Genomic DNA, 23,996 nt, shown 5'->3' with positions numbered 1-23,996 from the left:
CAAGTGGCTTCAAAGAGGGCAATAGAGGGAGAAACGTCAGGGCTGCCATAGTAATCTTAATAATGTTGAGGTATGTGAACTTCTAAGACTATACTGGGACTGTGGGGTAAATGTTATGGGTATGTTGTAAGATTTAGCCTTGCATATTCTATAACTTCCCTTTATTTTCATGAAAATAATATACATATTCTTCATTATATTTATGGCCTATCTTGACATTGTGCTTTTGAGATGGTGGGTTTGGATGGTTTGGATTGATGGTGCTGTGGGTTTTTGAGTGCGTGAGTCTTACTGAGTGTTCATCATCATGGACTAGTTGAAGAGCCCTTGTGCCATTCCTATAACATGTTGCCACGAGTTTCATATGAAGGTGTAAGGGTCCTTGTGATGATCGGTGTGGATGCTTTTGTATTGGCCTCATTTGATAGACGGGTTGAGAGATTACTTGAGCGTATCCTATATGGTGTCTTTGAGTCGGTTGATTGGATAGAGTGATTCCCCAAGTCAAGATGTATACTTTGGAGTGTGTTGGAGGATTTAAAACAGGCAAATCAACTTGCATGCAAGTTAGGTGGGAGTGATTCACCATATCGAATGAAGTGATTTCCTTGCCTAGCATTTTATGTGATGAGATGTATATGATTAGATATGATGAGTTTTATGTTCCTGAGAAGAGGGTGGTTTCTTGTCTCGATGATATTTATGTATACTTGAGACTTGTACAGAGGGTAATTCCTATAAGGATGATTCCTCTCCATGACTATGAATACATGTATTTCCTTATCAGAGGGTGATTCCTCGCTATGCACAAATATGTGTTCGCAAATCTTTTACATAAAATTGGGCATTATATCTTCATGTGCATTATCTCTAATTAGTAGTTTTGTCGTAGGTGTTTAACCTACCTAACCTACCTATGATTTTGTTTATCGAAACTGTAAACTTTGATGTAGACGTAGCCCCAGGATAGGTCCTTGAGAATCAAACCCACGCAAACAATAGTAACAAAGTCTTTGTTACTAATCGTTTGTATTATGTTGGAGATGTACTATTTAGTCAAGCGACAAATCATGTTTTGTCTATCATACCAAGATGTAGGAAATGAACCAATGTTGTTGTGTAATATATTTGGGAAGTGATATCTTTTAGATCTACTTATAATAGACATGAATATTTGTGAATGAATAAACCTACTTATATTTTAGATCTCTAGTACAAATAATATTTAGTCTCTTTCTAAACTTTTACTTATTCCATTGAAGTATATATGTAGAGATAGATAGAGTCACCATAGAGGCTGACTTGATTGTGCTTAACTTATTGGGTTTCAAGATCATTCTAGGCATGCATTGGTTGTTTTGATATTTCATGAGTATTGACCAATGTTTTAAATTTTGTTTTGGCGATCATTCTGGTTTAAATACTGGAACGAAGTATTCCGGTGCGTTCTGGTGTACCGTTTTAGAATTAACTATATATAAATATAAACTGATAAATAATAGAAGAAATACATGTATATTAAGAATATTAAGTGCTTAATAAATATTACAAGATTTGCTTTACTTGTCATTGAGCATCTCTCATCTACGCATTCTTAAGTTTAACGTGAAAGATAAAGTACGTGAGTCAAAAATTAATTTTTTTTAATTTTATTTTCGGGCACCAAAGTAGGCAATTATATTGTTTCACAATAGTTAAGATGAAAAAAAAAATATTATTCGTAAACAATAAAATATTCAAGAAAGGAAAAATAGAAATTTAAAAAGCAGTTGAGAACCTGACAGGTTATAAATTGCAATATAAACAGTAATAATTCCATATGAAAAGGCAGTTGATAGGGAATTGTGAAAAGGCAGTTGACAGGGGATTTTGAAAAGGCGTGCAAAATTTAAATACCACTAGTCGTCTAAAACACTAAAATATAGATAGGACTTGCTCTTAGAGTCTCATTTTCAAATTACCATTTATGTAGATTTTGGACCAAAATGCACATTCCGGTCAGAATACCGAAATCCAGCCAAATGGACTGGAACATGCCAAAATGACAAGAATTTAATCTAGAAAGGAACACCCACTTAAGCTGTGCCAATTATTGTTCTGGCAAGTCAAATTCTGACCATTCCGATCGAACCAGAACAGAAATAAAAACTTTGGTATTGACTGTTGATAGCAGACGATATCATTCCAAGTACCAAGAATGGGAGATAGAGTATTCCGATGCAGTAAGTTGTGATCAAAGTCAGGAATAATTACGTCACTGCAGGCTAAGATGGAATTGGCGAGTGGCGTTGAAGCCTAGTTAGTGCAGTTAGGGCTTAATGAGAAGGAGTCTAAGGAGGTGCCAGGAATACCTATGGTAGACGAGTTCCCAAAAGTATTTCGAGAGTTACCAGGATTACCCACTCCTTGAGAAATTAAGTTTTGATTGAACTAGAACCCAGAATAGTTCCAGTACATAAGTCACCTTATAGATGGCCCCAATAGAGCTCAAAGAACTGAATGGTCAATTGCAGGAGTTATTGACTAAAGGGCTCCTATTCAAGCATGTCTGGAGTCAGAAGTATCTCATAACGACACATGACGGTCCTGTCCTATTAAAAGGATTGGACAAGGGATAAGATCTCACTTTTGAGATAAAAAGCATTGGACTTTCTTTGAATTCAGAGTCTCAAAAGAAAGCAAGTGGCTTCAAATAGGGAAATAGAGGGAGCACATCAGTGCCGCCATTGTATTCTTAATACTGTTGAAGTAAAGATAGTACTGAAATGTTGGATAAATGTTGTGGATATGTTGAGTTTGTGCCCATGTGAGGGGATTCATTCCCTCATTTTGGCACAACCCTCAGACTTGCACCCAAATCCTAATTTCTAGACCTGTAGTTAAAAAAAAGAATCCAAACAAAAGTGATGTGCAATAAGTTTTGTTAATGTGAAAAAAAACATTCTTGTTACAAAACTAGGTCCAAATGAGATGTAAATATATTAGATAGAGCCTAAATTCATGAAGTTGGAACAAGTATTGCAAATACGACAAATTAAAATCTAACCAAAGTAAAATAACCTTAACTTTTTATTCCAACATCTAAATGATATACTCGGCAACGCTAGAAAGTTAACTCAAAGGATGATCTACAAGATCATATTTAAGGAAGATTTTCAAATTCTAGTGTTTATTAGGTCAAGCAAATTTTACAAGACGTACATCATGAGACATGATCTCGATTGAGTGAAAATCTGATTTAAACAATATGAACTAGACCCTAAAGTTAACCTTACTGGCCTAATTATGCCTTATGATACGAGACTTTTATAGAGCTCTTGGTTATTCTTTTAGAAATCCTATTTGTTTGTTTTGAGAGAAAACTCATTGTGAGATAGACCATCCCTCATATTATATATTTTGATCATTTTGTTTTTGGGTTGTTGCCAGCGTGTTGCTAGAGTTTTAGTAGATTGGATGAAATCCTCTCGTGGGAGGTTGATATAGAGTTGAAGTGGGTCACTCGCGCTTGGGATTGTGATACAAATATTGAAGGGTCCATGATATCACGTAGAATAAGCACAAGAACTAGCAAACCAAATGTCAAGTTGGCAGACTACGTTGCTTGATGCGTGGGACTTGATCTTTATTATCATTTACTGCTTTATTTGTTATTATTAGATTTTTCCTTGTTTGGGTGTTTTCTTCTATTGGTTAATGCTTTTCATTATTATGGGACTTGTTTCCGAGGTTGTAAATGGTTGCCTATATGGAACCATGTGACGTTTTAGAATGGGCATTGAATCAGTTTTGCAAACTAGTGTTTGGTATTCTCAATACCGTGAATTGAGAGAAGGTCGGTTTTGCACCGTGAGTAGAGCAAACGAGTGTTCATACCTATCAATTGGTATCAGAACACTATGATTCATTCCTTTTTGCTGTTAATGGCTGATCGAGCAAAAACCAACAAGGCTCGTTTGGAGCAACTTGAAGGAGCTGTTTCCGATTTACGCCGCACTACGCAAGAAATGAGTGTAACTAATCAGTCCATTCTTCAGGAGTTGGCTAAATCCTCGTTCATCGAGTCAGGACGAATGTCGTCATCGTAAAGGATCCCCCTGTAAGTCTCCTAAAAAGTCACAATTGTCATCCTCGAGTTCAGAGGATTCCGAACCCGTTGATTCGGTTGAGGGTGAGAGTGACATGTCTTTTTGCTCTCAAGCGTCTGATACAGGTTCAGAGGGTGATAACACCAGGGAGAAAGAGAAGAATCATACCTTACGATTGCATTCTCAGGTGAAACTTGATTTTCCACGATTTGCAGGTGAAGACCCCATTATTTGGCTTGATCGTGCGAAGCAGTATTTTTCTACTCAGGAGCTTCCAGGTAAGAAGAAAGTGGTATTAGCTTCCTTTCACTTAGAAGGTGAGGCAAATCAATGGTGGCAATGGTACAATCGTTCCCACCATGGGAAGACCATCTCATGGCATCAGTTTGAGAAAGGAATCCTCCGTCGTTTTGGACCAATAGATTTTGAAGATTATGATGAAGCACTTAGTAAGATTTCACAAACAGGTTCTTTTCAGGCTTATTTGCAAGAGTTTGAAAAGTTGGCAAACCGGGTGACGGGGTGGCCAAAGAAAGCCCTTCTTGGTGCTTTTATGGGGGATTGAAGGATGAAATTGCATTGAAGGTGCGTATGTTTTGACCAAAGAGTTTACAAAGAGCCATTGATTTGGCCAAACGTCAAGATGAGAAGTTGCAACGAACTAAAAGAATTGTGGGAAATTTCCGCTCCACCAATCATACTACGGTGTCTACAACTTTAACTTCTCCCAATTCTGCGCCAGTTAATATAAAGCCTCTACTAGCTTCGGCAGTGAAGCAATTATCATTTGAGGAGATGCGAGTGAAGCGTTAGAAGAATCTTTGTTTTAATTGTGATGAAAAATTCACCCCTGGTCATCAGTGTCAAGCTTAGACATGTTTGATTGAGGCCGAAGTTCCGATGGCACTAGAAGCTGCAAAGGAAGAAGACTTGGAGGCATAGACTCTCCAACCGATCCCCTTATTTCTCTGCATGCTCTGTCAGGAAGTTTTGGTAATCGTACCATGCAGGTTTGAGCTGTGATCCATCACCAAGAACTTAATGCGTTGATCAATAGTGGCTCAAGCCATAATTTTATCAACCAATCGGTGGTCAATCGATTAAATCTCGCAGTTACTCTTATTACTCAATTTTGTGTTCGTATTGCTAGTGGTGAAAAATTAGAGTGTCATGCGAGATATGATAAGGTTCCCATTTTAATCCAAGGATTCAATTTTGAAACTACTTTATTTGGACTTCCTATTCGAGGTTTGGATCTCGTCTTGGGGTATCAATGGCTTGAAGGGTTGGGATATGTGGGGCATAATTATGCAAAATGGTCTATGCAATTTGTAGTGGACAATCAGCAATATCTCATTAAGGCCGAATCACTTGGGCCCTCTAGGGTGGTTGATGCTAATTCTTTATTTCAAGAATGGAAACAGGGTGCCGAGATGTTTTGTTTAACGGCTACTGAGGATGAATATGAATTTCAACACTCTAGTACACCAGTTGTTGCCGATGAAATTAAGCATTTATTAACAGAATATTCCCAAGTTTTGGAGACTCTAAAAACCTTACCCCCAGTGCGCAAGTGTGATCATCGTATTTTGTTGAAGGATGAGTCTACTCCTGTAAATTTGGCCCCTTATCAATACGTCCACTTCCAAAAAAATGAGATCGAATGACAAGTTGAGGAAATGTTAGCAATCGGGTTGATTCGTCCAAGTATGAGCCCTTTTTCTTCACCAATTTTGTTAGTAAAAAAAAAAGATGGTACATGGCGATTTTGTACAGATTATCGTGCTCTAATGAGGCGACTATCGTTGATCGTTTTCCTATCTGACCATTGAGGATATGTTGGATGAATTGTTTGGTGCGACTTACTTTTGCAAACTTGACTTACGAGCGGGCTACCATCAAATTCGTGTTCATCCTGACGATGTTCACAAAACGGCGTTCCGGACTCATCATGGCCATTTCAGATATTGGGTAATGCCCTTCGGATTATGCAATGCGCCTTCGACCTTCCAAGCTGTTATGAATTCAATCTTTAAAGTGCATTTACGTTGCTTTATTCTCTTTTTTTTTTATGATATTTTAATTTATAGTAAATCTTGGGCGGACCACCTTGAACATCTTCGGCTTATGTTGGATATACTGTTTTCACATTCGTTTTACATAAAGCCTTCAAAATGTATTTTTGGCCGAACTGAAGTTGAGTACCTTGGACATATTATTACCACGAAGGGGGTGAGAGTTAATCAACGAAAAATTGAAGCTATGACTCATTGGCCACGATCAAAAACAGTTATTGCACTGCGAGGTTTTCTCGGCCTCACTGGATATTATTGCAAGTTTGTGCGCCATTATGGACTTATTGCTCGACCATTAACTCAATTGCTCAAAAAGGGGCAATTCACATGGACTGATGAAGCCAAAGATGCTTTCAACAATTTGAAAAGTGCTATGACTTTTACGCCAGTTTTGACACTTCCTAATTTTTTGGAAGAATTTCTAATTGGAACCGATGCTTCTGGATTGGGTGTAGGTGCGGTACTCTCTCAGAAGGGGAAACCGATTACTTTTCTTAGCAAGGCAATTGGTCCTGCAAAAAAGGCATGGTCTACGTATGAAAAATAAATGTTGGCTATTTTGGAGGCAGTTAAGTTATGGAGACCATACTTGTTGGGAAGGAAGTTTAAAATTTGCACTGACCAGCGGAGTTTACGTTATTTACTTGAGCAGCGCATCACTACTCCTGAGCAACAAAAATGGATTACTAAACTTTTAGGATTTGATTATGAGATTATTTATAAACTGGGAAGAGAAAATAATGCGGCAGATGCATTATCTTGTAGTGGGTGGGATTCAGAATTAACTGTTATCTCAGGTCCTATTTGGGAAGTTTGGCATGAATTAAGGGCTGCCACCGAATGTGATTCAATTTTGGGTCACATTCTGCAGCAGTTGAAAGTTGATCCATTATCTATAGAGGACCATGTGCTGAAGGATGGGTGTATTATGTGTGCAGGTCGAATCTTAGTACCTAACTCTCTAGCTTTCAAGAAATCTCTTCTTCATGAGTTTCATGATAGCCAAATGGGCGGGCATGCTGGCCTTCTTCGCACCTATAAACGTTTGTCTCTTCTTTTTAATTGGCGTGGCATGAAACAAGACGTTCGATTACATGTCCAGCAGTGTGATTCTTATCAACGTAATAAACATGATACCCACTCCCCTACCGGTCTCCTAGAACCATTGGGTCTTCCTTCGGGTGTATGGACTGATGTGTCCATGGATTTTATAGTTGGTCTTCCCAAGTTAGCCTGTAAGGATACCATTTTTGTAGTCGTTGACCGCCTCACAAAGTATGCCCATTTTATTGTTCTTGCCCATCCTTACAACACCAGGGATGTTGCTGATGTTTTTGTTGGAAATATCGTTAAGCTCCACAGTATTCCTACATCCATAGTCTGTGATCGTGATCAGATTTTCATGAGTCATTTTTAGCGAGAACTCTTCTGATTGTAGGGTACAACATTGTGCACCAGCTCAGTTTATCATCCTGAGACAGACGGTCAAACCGAAGTTGTCAATCAGTTCTTGGAACAGTATCTCTGTTGCTTTGTCCATGCAACAACAAAACGTTGGGAAACTTATCTTGCTTGGGCTGAATTTTCGTATAATACTTCCTTTCACAGTTCCATCCGTATGATACCCTTTGAAGCGTTATATGCTCGCCCACCACCCATCTTGAATTCATATGTTTCTGGATCTACTGTCGTAGTTGAGGTTGATAGCACTCTGCTTTCTCGAGATGGTATTCTTCGCCAACTCAAAGTTAACTTGGAAAGTACTCGCAATCGGATGAAGCAATAGGCTGATAAAGGTCGACGTGAAGAAGTTTTTTTGGTAGGAGATTGGGTTTATTTAAAATTACAGCCGTATCGCCAGCACTCTATTCTTAAGCATCCATATCAAAAGTTGGCTAGCAAGTTCTTTGGCCCTTATCAAATTCTCGAACGTATTGGTAATGTTGCTTACTGTATTCAATTGCTTGTTGATGCAAAAATCCATCCTTTTTTCATTTTGTCTCTTGAAGCGTCGACTCGGGGACCATGGGGTTGTGCAACCAACTTTACTCCATATGCTGATGATGGCTTACCATTGCTACAACCTAATGTTGTTTTGGGTGAACGTTGGGTTCAAAGTGCGAGTGGCCGCGTAAGGGAGGCTTTGATTCGTTGGAATATATTACCTGAAGAGGATGCTACGCGGGAGCCTATTTCTACTATTAAAGAGCAGTTTCCAAACTTTAACCTTGAGGACAAGGGTATTCTCGTAGGAGGGGCGAATGAAATGATATGAATATTGAAGGGTCCATGATATCACGTAGAAGAAGCACAAGAACTAGCAAACCAAATGTCAAGTTGGCAGACTACGATGCTTGAGGCGTGAGACTTGATCTTTATTATCATTTACTGCTTTATTTGTTATTATTAGATTTTTCCTTGTTTGGGTGTTTTCTTCTATTGGTTAATGATTTTCATTATTATGGGACTTGTTTCCGAGGTTGTAAATGGTTGCCTATATGGAACCATGTGACGTTTTGGAATGGGCATTGAATCAGTTTTGCAAACTAGCATTTGGTATTCTCAATACCGTTAATTGAGAGAAGGTCGGTTCTGCACCGTGAGCAGAGCAAACGAGTGTTCATACCTATCAGATTGCCAGTCGGGTTTAGAGTAGTGGTAAAAGTTTTGTGAGTGTCTAAACTAACTATAATAATTACGTCTTTAGTATATTCAAAGGTGGTGGCTGATCAGAACCCATAATTATTTTTATTTTGAAGAGTTATCCAAAAGATTTTACTCCATGACCAAAATCTTGTGCTTTATTAGACTTTGGTTTGATATCTATGATCGCTTGGATAAATTATTTGAATTGTGTTTAGAATCTCTATGCCTTATGGATCTTACGTTTGTTTTCGTAGATGAAATGAGATGAATTGAAATTAAAGTTAAAAGTTGAATAAAATATTATTATAATATATTTTTTTAATATTATTTTTATTTCGAGATTTGAAAAAGTTGAATTGTTTATTTTATTTTATATGAAAATTTGAAAAAATTTTAATGATTAGATGAGATAAATTGAGAGGAATTATGAAAACAAACTAGGTGAAATGCCCACAAATAGTTGAATCATAAAAATGGTATGTTTTGTGTGCACAATAGAGCTGCCGCATGATCAACTTCATCTTAACTAGAACGTTTCTTCACTCTCCCATGCCAATCAGCAAGGAAAGAGGAATCAAATGATGCAATACCTAGGACTTATTATCAGTAGAGGCCGCCAGTAGCTTTACATGCTACGTACGTACGTGATATATTTAGTCATTGTCCAATTTATTTATTTATTTATTTTTATTCTTATACATTTATAGGCCGAAAAATAGTCTGATAGTCATTTATACCACACAAGTTGGACCATTCAGGAGTACTACTTCACTGGTAATTAGAGGATACAACAAAGGCAACGTCCTTTGTGGTCACTGACCTCTACATTTGAGGACGTCAGTTTGATAGGTTGATCTAATCTTCGGAAACTAGGGCTAGGGCTTCTCTGATCTCCCATCCTCTTATCTCTTCTGCAAAATTAAATCAGGTTAAATTAGGGACGTCAAATACGCGGTACTTCATCAAGGACTAATCATAGTCATAGAACAATATTTCATGCATCAATTCCAAAGGTGATTTAAAAAATTTACTTGTATTTTGATATATTTTTTTAACTAAATTTGGTATATTTACTCTTAAGATAAATGTAAAATCCTAATGATAAAAGGGAGGGAACTTTGGTATGAGAAATATATAATTAATAATAGTTTAAATTCCAAGGTAATAAAAGTAGAGAATAAGAAACAATCATTACAAAGATCAACATAACATATGTTCATATAAATCTAATAAAATAAAAATAGAGAGAGGGGAACAATGATTACTAAAAACTTCACACATGCCCATATAAGGCTTTAATTTTAAATTTAAATCTGATAGCAATTATTAAAACTTGTTATATATCTACAAAATAGTAACATAAAATGACAAATTAAGATTAGGGCTTCTCATAATAACTTAGGGCTCATTTGTTTTCAACAGTAAAATCCAAAACTTTGAAAACTTTGAAAATCTATCTTCTCATCATTACAATTTTTTTAAATCTTCATATAAAATAAAATAAACAATTCTACTTTTTTAAATCTCAAAATAAAAATAATATTAAAAAATATATTCTAATAATATTTTATTTAATTTTTTAATTTTAATCTCAACTCATCTCATCTCTAAAATCAAACGAGCCAATTTTATCGTAGACCAAGATGGAATTAAAAAAAGAAATCGGTATTGTCAAATTGAAAAAGGAGAAAACCAAAGAAGGGATATAAAAAAAAAAAAAAAAAGGGTACATTGAAAGACGTATTTGGTTTTATCATCTTATTGTTTTTCATTCTTAAACTTTTTCTCAAACAGCCCTAAACTACATCAATGTGTGAAACAAGAACACCATGTAGACACTTGCTCAAACAGCCATAAGCTCGTGGATGACATCATTTCTCAAATCAAAGATGAAAATATTTTACCTTTTCACCATGATCGGTTGTGTTTGGCAATTTAGACCATCTCAGACTACTTCATTACTATTCATAAATAATTAACTACTATTCATAGATAATCTAAATTACTCTTAATATCCAAACGTATCCTTAATACACCTATGCATGTGGGCCGAATAAAAAAATCTAGGTAACCAGATATTTGGATCCATTATCCGACCTGCCTTGCAAGAGAAATCAGATATTTAGATGTAGCATCTGCCCTACAACGAAGTCAATTAACAGATAGCTAGTATGACTACATTGACTAGCTATCCATTTTTCAAAAATTAAAATAAATAATTTATATACTAAATCCTATATATAAGAAGCAACCCATGGCCCTCTATCAAGTTCTCAAATGTATCTTTCCTCGTGTCAATTACAAACCTAGTCCAGTTTGCTCATGTGGTGTTGTGAAGAATTCATATGTTCAACAGGAGCATATTTTATAGTTTCTTATGGGACTAAATGAGTCTTTTTCCTCGGCAAGGGCTCAGATTTTGTTGATGGCCGAGCCCTTACCGCCACTCAATAAGGTGTTTTCTCTTGTTCTGCAAGAAGAGCAACAGATAAATTTATGTTACTCCTCTTACACCCGCTGATGCACATGCTTTTGATGCTAAGACTGATAATTCTAGATTTGTAAAATCCTTCTCCAAGAAGGATCGACCAGTATGTAAACACTATGAAATTACTGGTCATATGGTTGAGAAATGCTATAAACTTCATGGAATTCCACCAGGATACAAGCCAAAACCACAGCAATAGTCCATGGCTAAATGAGTTATCCTCAATGATAACTCTTCCTCAATTGCATCTCCATTTTATCTGACTAAGGCTCAATATCAACAACTTTTGGCTATGCTCCACTCTCAGAAAAATTCTGATGATTCAAGTCATGATGTTAATGTTGTAGCTTCATCTTCCTACCCACTATCCGGTATATTTTCCTCTCATTACTCTGTTTTTTCCTTTACCAAGCATATATTGTTTGATCCTAATTCTTCAGCATGGATTCCTGATACGGGGCCAACAGATCATATGGTTCCCTCAGTTGATTTTTTTACATCTATTACATCTGTTGTAGACACTTCTATCAGACTTCCTAATGGCACTATTCGTATTTCTGAACATCTTATCCTTTGTGATGTTCTTTGTGTACCCTCATTTACATTCAAATTAATTTCTATCAACACGCTCTCTAAATCACTCACTTGTTGCTTTCTATTTTCTTCTGACATGTGCCTTATTTAGGACCTGGTCACCTTAAAGTTGATTGAAGTGGGTAGACAGTAAGAAGGACTCTACATTCTGCAGCAACCAGGCTTTTTTTGTTTTTTCCATTGACATTGCTTCCTCTTTCTCATAATAAAGAATAATGCCTTGTTACCATTTGCTTGCTTTACTTCTTCCAAGTGTTCATTGTGTGAACTTTGGCATATAGATTAGACCATCCTTTTGTTTTAATGATGTTTTTCATGACTAAACTTGTACCTGATTTGGTTATGTCCGAAAATCCATGTACAGTTTGTCCATTAGCCAAATAGAAAAAATTACCCTTCCTAACAATAGTCATTTTTCTGCTTTGCCACTTGATCTTATACACTGTGATGTTTGGGGACCTTTTTCATTTCAACTATTGAAGGTTACATACTTTTTTTTTTTAAACAATTATTGATGATTGTACTCAAGCAACTTGGATTTATCTTTTTAAGTATAAATCCGAATTCCCAATTCTCATTGAGAAGTACTTCAAGATGGTCAAAACTCAATTCAATAAAAAAATAAAAACATTTCATACAGATCATGGTACAAAGTTTTCTATCTCATCTTTTGTCAATTCAAAAGGAGTCATTCATCAACATAGTTGTGTTGAAACTCCACAACTAAAATCTATTGTGAAGAGAGGACACCAACATATTCTTAACATAGCTCGGGCCTTATTATTCAGTCTCACATGCCTATTAAGTTTTGGGGTGATACTATTTTAAAAGCTACTTAATTAATTAATAGGTTGCCTACTCCTCCTGTCTTACAAAATAAATCTCACTTTGAGCTACTATTTCATGCTTCTACTTCATAGGAACACTTGAGAACCTTTAGTTGCTTGTGTTTTGCTTCTAACTTACAAAGATCTCGCACAAAATCTGATCTGAGGGCTTTTACTTGTATCTTCCTTGGACATCCTTTTGGTATCAAAGGTTACAAACTTCTTGATCTTAAAACAAATCAATGTTTTGTGTCCAGACATGTTGTATTTCATGAACATGTTTTTCCTTTCAAGTTTCATGATTCTTTCTTTCATCAATTTGATTTGTCTCCCTCTTCAGAAGTCTCTCTCCCATTTCGTATTCAATCTTCAACATTTGACTCATTTATTGTGCCTTCAATAGCATCCTCACCCGATGTCACTTCTCCATCTAATCATACCCCTTTTCCTATCTATGCTGCTAAAACTAATGTTCCATCACCTATACCTCCAAGAAGATCAACCAAAATCAGAGGAGCTTCTGGTTACTTACAGAATTTTATTGCAACACCTCTGTTGTATACTCTAAATCAGTTTTTACAATAGGTTCTATCTCTCATTCCCCTTCTTTAGGCACTAAGTATGATATTTATAATTTTCCCTCTTATTATGATCGTTTGTCCTCTAATCATAAGTCTTTTACCCTAGCCATTACTGCTTATATTGAACCCTCTTTTTATCACTAAGCAGTCCAACAATATCATTGGAAAGATGCTATGGCTGTTGGGATTGCCGCTTTGGAAAAGAAATAGTACATGGACTATTGTTTCTTTGCCTCTTGAAAAACGACCCATAGGCTATAAATCGGTCTATAAAATCAAGTATCGTGCTGATGGTTCTGTGGTACGATACAAAGCAAGACTGGTTGCTAAAGGTTATACCTAAAAAGAAGGTTTGGATTATTTTGAAACTTTTTCACATGTAGCAAAAAGGGTTATTATTAAAACATTGTTAGCTATTGATGCTGAATTGGTATCTCATTCAACTTGATGTGAATAATATCTTTTTACATGGGGATCTGTTGGAAGAGGTATATATGATACCTCCTGGTTTTCGTATTAAAGGGGGGGTCCAAGGTTTGCAAACTGAATAAGTCTCTTTATGGTCTAAAACAGGCCTCACACCAGTGGTTTTCTGAGTTTTCTAACACTCCTCTTGATTTGGGTTTTGTACAGTCACAAGCAAATTATTCACTTTTCACTAAGTCTCAGGGTGCCTCTTTTGCTCTTCTTGTTTATGTCGATGACATTTTGATAGCTAGTAATAATTTACAATCTGTGGACTCTTTAAAATCCTTGATGCTAAATTCAAGTTTAAAGATTTTGGTAAGCCCAAGTATTTCCTTGGCTTGGAAGTACTTATATCCCCATAGGGCATTTCTTTATGCTAGTGGAAGTATGCACTTGAGATTTTACAAGATGCTGGGTTTTTGGCTTCCAAACCAGTTTCCTTCCCCATGGAGCAAAATCTGAAACTCAGCAAAGATAATGGAGATTTGTTACTAGATCCAACAATGTTTCACATGCTCATTGCTTGGCTTTTATACCTTACTATTATAAGGCCAGACTTGTCTTACTCAGTTCAAAGACTTAGGGCTCGTTTGGATCATGAAAGCTACTAAGATCAGCTTTGTTCAGTTCAATTTTGAACTGAGTCTAACATCCAAATATCTAATTTAAACACAACTCAACATAACTCAATAAATTCAATACTATTAGGTGAGGGGACATTATTACTGACAAGTGAAGAAAACATTTTTCTTTTTCTCTCTTTTCACATGATTAACCCAACTCCCTCTCTCTCGCATTTTCTCATTGAACTCGTCTTCTTCCCCCAACCTCTCGTTAGCTTCCTATGGTCCTACTGTAAATGTGGGAAATCAAATCCACATGGCTCCTTTTTTTACTGCGTGAAGTCCTCTTCAAATGTGCAATCGACGCCTTGCTAACTCCCGAGCAACACCCCACATTGTCCAAACGCAATTCATCAACGGCGGAAACCTAACACGAGGGGTACCCATTACCAGTGGTGTACATTGCAAACAACCAGTTGACCGTCCTCTCTCCTTCAACTCACATGCTTAAACAATGCTTGTTGTTATTTATATTTGAGGGATTTTATATTTGATTTATGTTATTTATTAATAAAATATTTAATAAATTAATTATGCAATCATTATAACAAATTTCCAATTATTGGTTGGACCCATACCTTTTTCAACTTTCTATAAAAAAAATATAAAGTCATCTTAACACCCAAACACATCTAAACTCATCTTAGGTAGGCTCCACAAAACTCACTTCACTATCTCAACTCACTACTATTCATAAAGAACTCAACTCAGCTCAACATCCAAACGCAGCCTTAGTCAATACACGGATCAACCTAGACATCCTCATTTAGCAGCAGCCTATCAAATTTTGCAACATGTTAAGAATATTTCTGGTCATGGTCTTTTATTTCCAGTTGACAATTCACTAACTATTAAAGCCTTTGCAGATTCAAATTGGACATCTTATCCTATAGTCGTCGATCTTCAAGTGGATATTGTATTTTTCTTGGTAGTTCTTTGGTTTCTTGGAAAACTAAGAAGCAACAAACTGTCTCTTGTTTTTCAACTAAAGTTGAATATTGATCCATAGCATCTACTACTTGTGAAACTGTTTGACTTTTTACCCTTCTTTTTGATTTCCACATATCTTATACTCATAGTACTCAAGTTGTTTTATAACAGCCAAACTGCTTTACAGATCACTGCCAACCCAATTTTTTACGAACGAACTAAGCACATTGAGGTAGATTGTCACGTCATACATGACAAGATTCAAGTTGGACTAGTCAAGACTTTTCACCTTGCTTCCCAACATCGACTTGTTGGTGTTCTAACCAAAACTCTTGGACATCAACAGTATAAGAAATTGATCAGCAAGATGGGAGTTCATTTCATTTACTCTCATCTTGAAGGGGTTATCAAGTTATCAAATGTATTTTTAAATATGTCATTGCACGTATTATCATGTATTTTATGTTTACTTTTATTTACTTGTATTTTAAGTTTAATTATTAGTCCTTGGTATAAAATACTTTGTAATTCATTATCAGAAATGCTTTTGCATTTTACGAATATGGAAAATACAAGAAACTTCTAGGTTTCCTTGTTCTATTACCCTCTCATCTGCATATGGAAAAGAAAGCATAGATAGAAAGATCCTAAAAAGATTGGTTTGTAACACCTACCAAAGAAGGATGTCCGTCCCGACTCCCATCGCTCTTAATTTCAGGAGGATTTGATAGCAAAAAGGTTCTAAAAGATCGGTTTAGCCCCTCTTCTAATCAGATTTTCCGTCCAAGGCCATGGTTTGTCAAAACTGGGCTTACAACTGAGGCAACCGTGCATGCTCAGTTTTCCATCCTTAGTTTCAGGTTCTGTTCCCCTGAAACAAAAACACAAATATTCCATCGCGTCGTCCTGACTTCCGATGCACTTTTGTTATTCTGATTCTCTGAAAAAGGTGTTATTATGATAAAACGTACAATTTGTTTTTAATTATTTTATAAAAAAATTCTATACACCACACTCTCGTTTTATTTTCATCGTTATATATATAAGATGTGACACATTTATTACCATTAGATAAATGATAAAAGTGAAACATCTTATATAGTGGGATCAAAGTAGAACAGTAGTATAGTGTACTATATAACATTACTCTATTTTATAATTCTGTTTAAAATAAAAAATAATTATATATAATTAAAATTATTTTAATTAAAATGTACAATTATATTAATTTATTATAAAATAAATTATGAAATATTTATAAAAAAAAAAATTGTAGGCGTATACATACCCACAAATCTATAGAGCATCACCAATATCATCTTCCATACAAAACTTTTAAGGATGGTTGCGAACAGGCGGTGCTGAAAGCAAACAGGGATTCGAAAGTGAAACCCTTCATTTACAAATCAAATTAGCGTATGCTCAATCTGAATGTTCATGCATGATAAAGGAAAAAATTAAGGCAAACAAGTGAAAAAAACTGTCAGCACCTATCTAATTCTACAAGCTCTACTTGCACCTCTATCGAGAATAATCTTTGTACTTTTTATGTTTGGCACGAAATTCTTAAAAGATATATTCTTTCAGATCTTCTAGAGTGATTAGCGGCGTTGTTTGATTATATATATATATATATATATATATATGAAATTAAATGAGATGAGAAATTTATAAAGTAGTAAAAAATTTATAAATAGTAGTGAAATAAGAGTTATGATATTTTATGAGATTTTAAAAAATTAGAGAGAAAAAGTTGAATAAAAATATTATAAAATTAATATTGTTAGAATATAATTTTTTTAAGGATTTGAAAAAATTAAATTATTTTTTATTTGAAAATTTGAAAATTTGAGAAAGTTGTAATAATTAGATAATGATCAAATAAAAAAATTAAAAAATTAAATATTTGAAATTAAAAGCTGTGTGTTTGAATGATGCTTGGATGTAGAGATGAAATTAGATGAAATGAGATGAGTTGAAACCATATATGAAATCCAATGAAGCTTAAGATCTCGTTTGGTTACACATATAAGATGAGATGAAAAACCTGTAAATAGTAGTAAGATAATTTGTGAATAGTAATAAAATGATTTATGTTAAGATTTTTATAAGGTTTTGGAAAAGGATGGTGCTACAGTTATCGACAAATTCTATCGAGAATTTGTCCCGACAAGGCCATTTGGCCTAATTTGTTTATTTTCTTTCATACATCTTTTTTATATCCTTAAATATATATTTTTTAAAAATTCACAATATCATTAAGAAAGATTTCCTTAATCATTAAGTAAAAAAAAAAAAACAAAAGTATCAGGACCCAATGTTGGGAGATATTATTGGGACACCAAGAATTTTTCTTTGGAACATGAGAGAAAAGGTTGAATAAAAAAATTATAAAGCTAAAAGAGGGTTAGAATATAATTTTTTAATCTTATTTTATTTAAAAATTTAAAAAGTTGAATTGTTTTTGTGTTTTATTTTAGAAGTTTAGAAAAGTTTTAATGATTAGATGAAAAAGTTAAAAAATTGAAAGTTTAAAATTAGAAAATATTTGTGTTTAAATGGTGTTTGGATATTTAGATGAAATGAAATAAGATAGAATGAAATGATTTCAAAAATTTGTAAAAACCAAACCAGGCCTTAGTTTACCAACACTAAAAAAGAGATGAAAAAATGTCATTGAGAGATGAAAATGCATTTTGGTGTTTAAAGGATTCTTGCATGGAAAGCAAAAAAAAAAAAAAAAACTCCTAGGAAGACAACTTTTATGGGAAAAGAATCTTTATGAGACAAGGCCTTATGCCTTGTTTGTATTTACAGACCATGCCATCTCATTTTATCTAATTATTATAATTTTTTTAAATTTTTATATAAAATATAATAAATAATTCAATTTTTTAAAATTAAAAAAAAAATTATATTAAAAAAATATATTTTATTCAACTTTTAACTTTTATCTCATCTTATCTCATCTATGTAACCAAACGAGAGCTTAAAGTTTGAAACAACCTCAATATAATGTCAACCAAGTAACTTTATAGGTACCCCGTCTAATCCTATTAGTAAGAAAGGACTCCGACTCACAAATTCAGAGAAAGCAATAGGACGACACTTCGCATAGCTAACTAACCTAAGACATTCTCTAATTGGGCAAAGGAAGATAAAAACCAACAGCCTTTTTTGATCAAGCATACTATATATGAATGATACTACAACTACCAACAAGTTCATATTCTTGTTCTAGATTCATGATACCAAAGATAGAAATAATGCAAACAATAAGAGATGAGCAACCAAACAAAGCAATAATACCAAGTGCAAATATCCTAAGGGAAAATAGAAAATTTCTACCTGCTTATTGCCATGTTTGTTCCCTTTTTTATGTTTTTCAAGTAGTTTTAGTTTTGGATATAGATCCTCACTTGGCCATCATGACTTTGGCAAACTCCTCATAGTCGACCTGGTTATTACCATCCATATCGACCTCACGAATCATCTCATCAACTTCCTCTTTCGTCAGCTTCTCACCAAGATTTGTCATAACATTTCGCAGCTCAGCTTCAGAAATAAGGCCATCTTGGTCTTTGTCGAACACCCGGAAAGCCTCCCTTAGCTCCTCCTCCAAAGCGGCGTCCTTCATCACCCGGGCCATCAGCTCAAGGAATTCTACGAAATTTATAGTACCATTGTTATCAGTATCAGCCTCATTTATCATCTCTTGCAACTCCGGTTCAGTTGGATTCTGCCCTAGTGACCGCATCACATTCCCAAGCTCTTTGGCAGTGATACAGCCTTTAGCAAATAGAAAAAGATTTGAGATCATAATATAACATTAATTTCAGCAGGATATTTAACTACCTAGAAAGTATTAATTGTATCATATAACTCTTTCTAAATTTACCATTGTAATTATATAGGAAAATACTTTAACCACAAAAGAATAATACAAAAATAAACTCACAAAGTACTGATGTAGCTTGATGTTGTACATCTGATTATAAAGTTACTTTTATTATAAAGTAGATCTAACGGATTTCATGAATCTATGTCAGTTTATGAGTTTACTTTGTATAATCTTTTTATGTATGTAGCAGTTCTCATATATATAATAGACATCCAAACTGCTTATAAGATCACAAAGTCATGCAAATATCATAAATACACAAACTTCTCTTGTCTAAGCTTTTAGACCAATTTATTATCTTTCATAATTAGCATCCACTTTGAAGTCCATATAAACAATAAACCAAACAAGGATCTCTTAATGACTGGTAAACATGGCATCACCCACAAAACCAATCAACAAACAAAAAAAATAAGGAAATAATTAGTCTGTTGCAAACAGAAGACATATAAATTAGGTAAGACTATATGACTTCAAACACAAAATCAAAGAAACAAACAAAAAATAAATCTACCATCGCCGTCCTTGTCGAAGAGGCTGAAGGCCTCCCTCAACTCAGAGATCTGGTCGTCAGTGAGCTGATCAGCCATTTTTTCTTCCTTTCTAAAAGGGATTTGGCAAGCCATAATAAAATCAGATAAAGATGAAAATAGAATATTGTCCCAGTGTGGCAAATGCAGAGGTCTTCTTGCACAGATTTATGTACAGATACTCTTGTGTGTGTGTTAAAGGCCTTGGCCCACAACAAAGGGCATATGATTCCCTCACATCCTCACGTAAACACTTTCCCCATTTTATTGTTTTGGCACACTCTACCCATTTTACTTTTCCACCTTTATTTATTTATTTTGGCATCTGATTCTTTCCCATCCTGATGAAATACCTTTTCACAATTCATCAATATATAATTTACTTTTTTTTACTTTCAATTTATTTTTTCTTTATAACTTTTTTTCATAATTATAAGAATATTCAAATTTAAGTGTCGAATTTAATATGAAGTAAATAACTGTGAAGTAAACATGCAATGATTAACTATCGAATTTATTCACTCTAGAGTTGGCTAGAGCAATTCCATTGGGATTCGTTAAGAATGTAACACAAATAATTAAATCTATCTCTTCGTATCAGTTTAAACTTTTAGGAAAAGTGATGATTTCACATAGTATCATAGCAAAAGTTCTGAGTTCGAATCCCGACTCTATACTCTGCCACATTGAATCAAATATTCCACGTGTCGGATCACTTATTGAGAGAGAGTCTATACCACACATGAGGGAGAGTGTTAAAAATATAATAAAAATAATTAAATATGATGGGGAATGTTAAAAATACAATAGAAATGATTAAATCTCATCTTCTCATCAGCTTCAATTTTTAAGATAAATGGTTATTTTGTGAGATTCTTCTCTTCCCAGCCGTGTGGTCATGTCTCTTTCTTATTACTCATTCAGAACAATGAGATAAACACAACAATCTTGACGATTCAATAAACAAATTCATTTCATAAAACGTTCTGACAAGAAAGCATATATTATATGCAACCGGTTATAAAACCTTCAATTTCAAATTTTAATCAAACGAACTCATCCATATCCCCAGAGGTTACTTGCATATCGCATAGTTCCTTTGTGAGTTCCCAGTTTTTTTCATTTTCTTCACAGTTTTCACTTAACGAATTAGTAAGAGGTATAATCTTAATGTCTTGCTCACAAATCCAAAATGTTTTACAATCTACCGATTTTCCCTTTTATGTTTTTTATTTATTGTATTGACTAGGCCTATATAGAAACCGACGAAACCGGCCATCAATGACGTGAACCGGCCATCGGATTTTGAAACCGGTAGAGAACCGATCGGTCGGTGGTCCAAAGCATTGAAAACCAATGCGATTGGTTCAATCCCAGTCTAGACCGCATGTGAACCGTCCAACCGGTCAATAATATATATATATATATATATTCTTGTCTAAAATGACGTGGTTTAACTTAAATAAGTTACACTGTTGTTTTATCATTGGAATTTACAAAAACAATAATAAGAAATGAAATTGTTTGGTTTTATACACCAAATGGCATTGTTTTATAACGAAGGTTTAGAAAAATAATAAGAAGAAGAAACGACGTTGTTTGGATTAGGGTTTTATTAGTCTTCCCCTCCCCTCTTCCTCGTTTTGACACTGTCTCTCTCTCCTCTATTTCACGCAGCGCCTCACTCTTTGTCTCTCTCACACATGCAGTACCTCCCTCCCATCTCTCTTTGTCTCTCATCGCTATGCGCCACCCTTCTCAGCACAACCTCCATTATCTCAGCAGTGTCTCATCGTGCCACCACAACTGACCAGAAACGAACGCACTAACTAGAAACTGGCCAAAACTGAGTCCCGCCATTTTCTCCCCCTTATTCAGCCAGTTTTAAATAGGTAAGGAAACAATCAGTTTGGTTTTGGTTTTGGACCAAAACCGAACCGAACCGAACTGAACCGAATCGATTGTGTCGATTTTCACCCATAGTATTGACCCTTAAGTTTCATAATCTACAATCTAACCCCTAAATGTCATATAATTCACATTTTACCTCGTTTTCTACCATTTTTCTTCTTATTTCTTGCCTCTTTTTATATATGCTTATTTATAATTGATGATGGTCTTAAGTGTTACAACACCCTAGTGGTTGAATAGGTATAGTTTCAAAATTCCATTTTCTTACTTTCATACACAAGAGCATCAAATTCTACCCAAGACCAAACTCCAAATTTAGTAAATATCTTTGCTTTTCTTATTTTTGACAAATTCCAAGGTTAGATATCATACTCTTAGTTATATGATAACTTGACACACGAAGTCTTTAAAACCCTAAAAGGATTCGTCACGACCGAAACCCTAAGTTTATAATCTATTAGCATTTTCACTTTTATTTTGAAGATATGTTTTAATGACACGAAATTTGATTTTAAGTTAAGTTTTACCCTTTAAACCCTAAGAACACAACCTTGGTTGAGTCATTGATGATGCTAGTAGCCAAGCTTTTTATCACATTTTGTGGTGCCCCTGGTAAGTACCCAACAAGGGTCCGTGGTGCCAGGCATGCCTGCCAATCAACAACACCCCAATCTCTACTCAAGGAGAAGCATGTGTTCTTATGATAAGCACTCACCAAGTGAAATAAATCACAATGAAATATGTAAATGGTTAGTCAGAGGCTAATGCTAAATGTTCATGTTTCATTATCACTCATTCCTAATCTCCATTAATAGTAATTTTCACAAGTCATTATCAATCATTCCCAAATAATGTTATACATCGTCATCAGTTCGTCGCTTACATCAAAACATCACAAACCATACCTAGTTCGTTGATGGCCTAATTAAAATAAACATCTTATAATACAAATAAACACTAATTAGAGACAGGCCTCCAGCTACTCCTCAGATTGGGCTTGTATTTCTTTGCATAGGGTAATTCTCCTAAGCTAAACCTGTCTCTCAAGTTCTACAGCTTTGATGAACAAAACTGCAAGTTGGACTACCATGGTGAGATTTTTAAAAAATTCCAGGAAGTTAAAATCCATGACAATACTAACAGTGAAAGACAATAGCAATGAATATGCATGCATCATTTCATGTAAATAATCTAATAACACATATTTATGCATGGCGAGGAATCATCCTCCAAGCAGAAACACATGTATTCATAGTCATGGTGAGGAATCATTCTCTGAGCAAATCGCATATATGCATAGTCAAAACACAAAATCCACAAGAGCTCCTCACATAAGTACCAATGAGGAATCACTCCACCCATTCGACATGGAGAATCTCTCTACCCAGTCAACATGTGAACTCATTCACCAAGACAAACTGGTGGGAAATCATCCAACCTATCAGACTCGGGGAATCACTCTACCCGATCAACACATAAGAAAGGACACCATGCATGATCAACTCAAAGACTCTATCTACCCATGTTATAAAGTGAGGTTAATACAAAGACGCTCCACCTCGATCATCACGAGGAATCCCTCTACCTGTATGAAATTTTTGGCAACGTGTCGTGGGAATGGCACAGGGACTCCTCAGCCCGTCCATGATTATTAGACACATGGTAAGACATGACACTTGGAATCACATCATCTCAAATCACAACGTAAAGATAGCCAATAAATATAGTGGAGAAAGAATGCACTTTTATGTGAGAAATAGGTGAGATACAGAACATGAAAACCTTGAACAAACTCACAAACATTTACCCCACATTCCCAATATAGTTGTAGGAGCTAAACCACCTGAACATCATGTCTAATACTATGATTTTGCAAGTGTTGATCCTTCTGTTGTGAGGCTCTGAAGTCGCTTTCTGTGATAACCCGAACTTTGTTTGACTTTTATTTGCATTTACGTAGCCTAAGTTTCTATTTTATTAAGGGCCATTTTGGCATAGAAAGATTTAAACATTGAGCCTCAGCATTTGGTAACCAAAGCCCAAGAGAAGAGCCATCTAAGCCCTTGGATTTCAGCCAATTAGGTGGGCTTAAGCCCGAAAAGGCCCAAAGGACCATAGGTCACGCACCACACCATGTGGCTTGTGCCACTTGTCACGCATGCGTAGTCCATGAATCTGGACATGATAGTGGGCTAAGGGGGAGAGAAGCTTAGGGTTTGGGAACCCAAAAGGCTTGCACGCCCATCCTAGTGACAAGCCATTGGACTTGCCACATGTCACTCATGCATGAAAGCTTCCAGAAGGGAATCATGAAATTCACCTAGGAGAGACCAA

At 35.2% G+C, this 23,996-nt stretch overlaps 1 protein-coding gene across 3 annotated transcripts; it reads right to left on the bottom strand.

Moving 5' to 3' along the window:
* Nucleotides 1-2,795: 2,795 nt before the first annotated feature.
* Nucleotides 2,796-19,906, bottom strand: LOC121239800 (calmodulin-7-like). Of its 3 annotated transcripts, none has more exons than XR_005935367.1 (4): nucleotides 19,736-19,906; nucleotides 18,740-19,109; nucleotides 9,535-9,720; nucleotides 2,796-2,876 (listed from the first exon to the last, which is right to left on the bottom strand). XR_005935367.1 is itself a non-coding variant. In XM_041137125.1 (3 exons), exons 1-3 carry the CDS (start codon nucleotides 19,845-19,847, stop codon nucleotides 9,588-9,590), a joined length of 615 nt encoding a protein of 204 aa, XP_040993059.1. In that variant the 5' UTR covers nucleotides 19,848-19,906; the 3' UTR covers nucleotides 9,404-9,587. The 3 variants fall into 3 exon arrangements, 1 of the variants encoding a protein (XP_040993059.1); XR_005935368.1 differs by lacking the exon at nucleotides 2,796-2,876 and adding an exon at nucleotides 15,995-16,191 and having other exon boundaries at nucleotides 9,583-9,720; XM_041137125.1 differs by lacking the exon at nucleotides 2,796-2,876 and having other exon boundaries at nucleotides 9,404-9,720.
* Nucleotides 19,907-23,996: the final 4,090 nt, after the last annotated feature.

This window comes from Juglans microcarpa x Juglans regia, chromosome 7D (assembly GCF_004785595.1).
Source record: "Juglans microcarpa x Juglans regia isolate MS1-56 chromosome 7D, Jm3101_v1.0, whole genome shotgun sequence".
NCBI lineage: Eukaryota > Viridiplantae > Streptophyta > Magnoliopsida > Fagales > Juglandaceae > Juglans > Juglans microcarpa x Juglans regia.
This window is presented reverse-complemented; position numbering and strand designations above follow the sequence as displayed.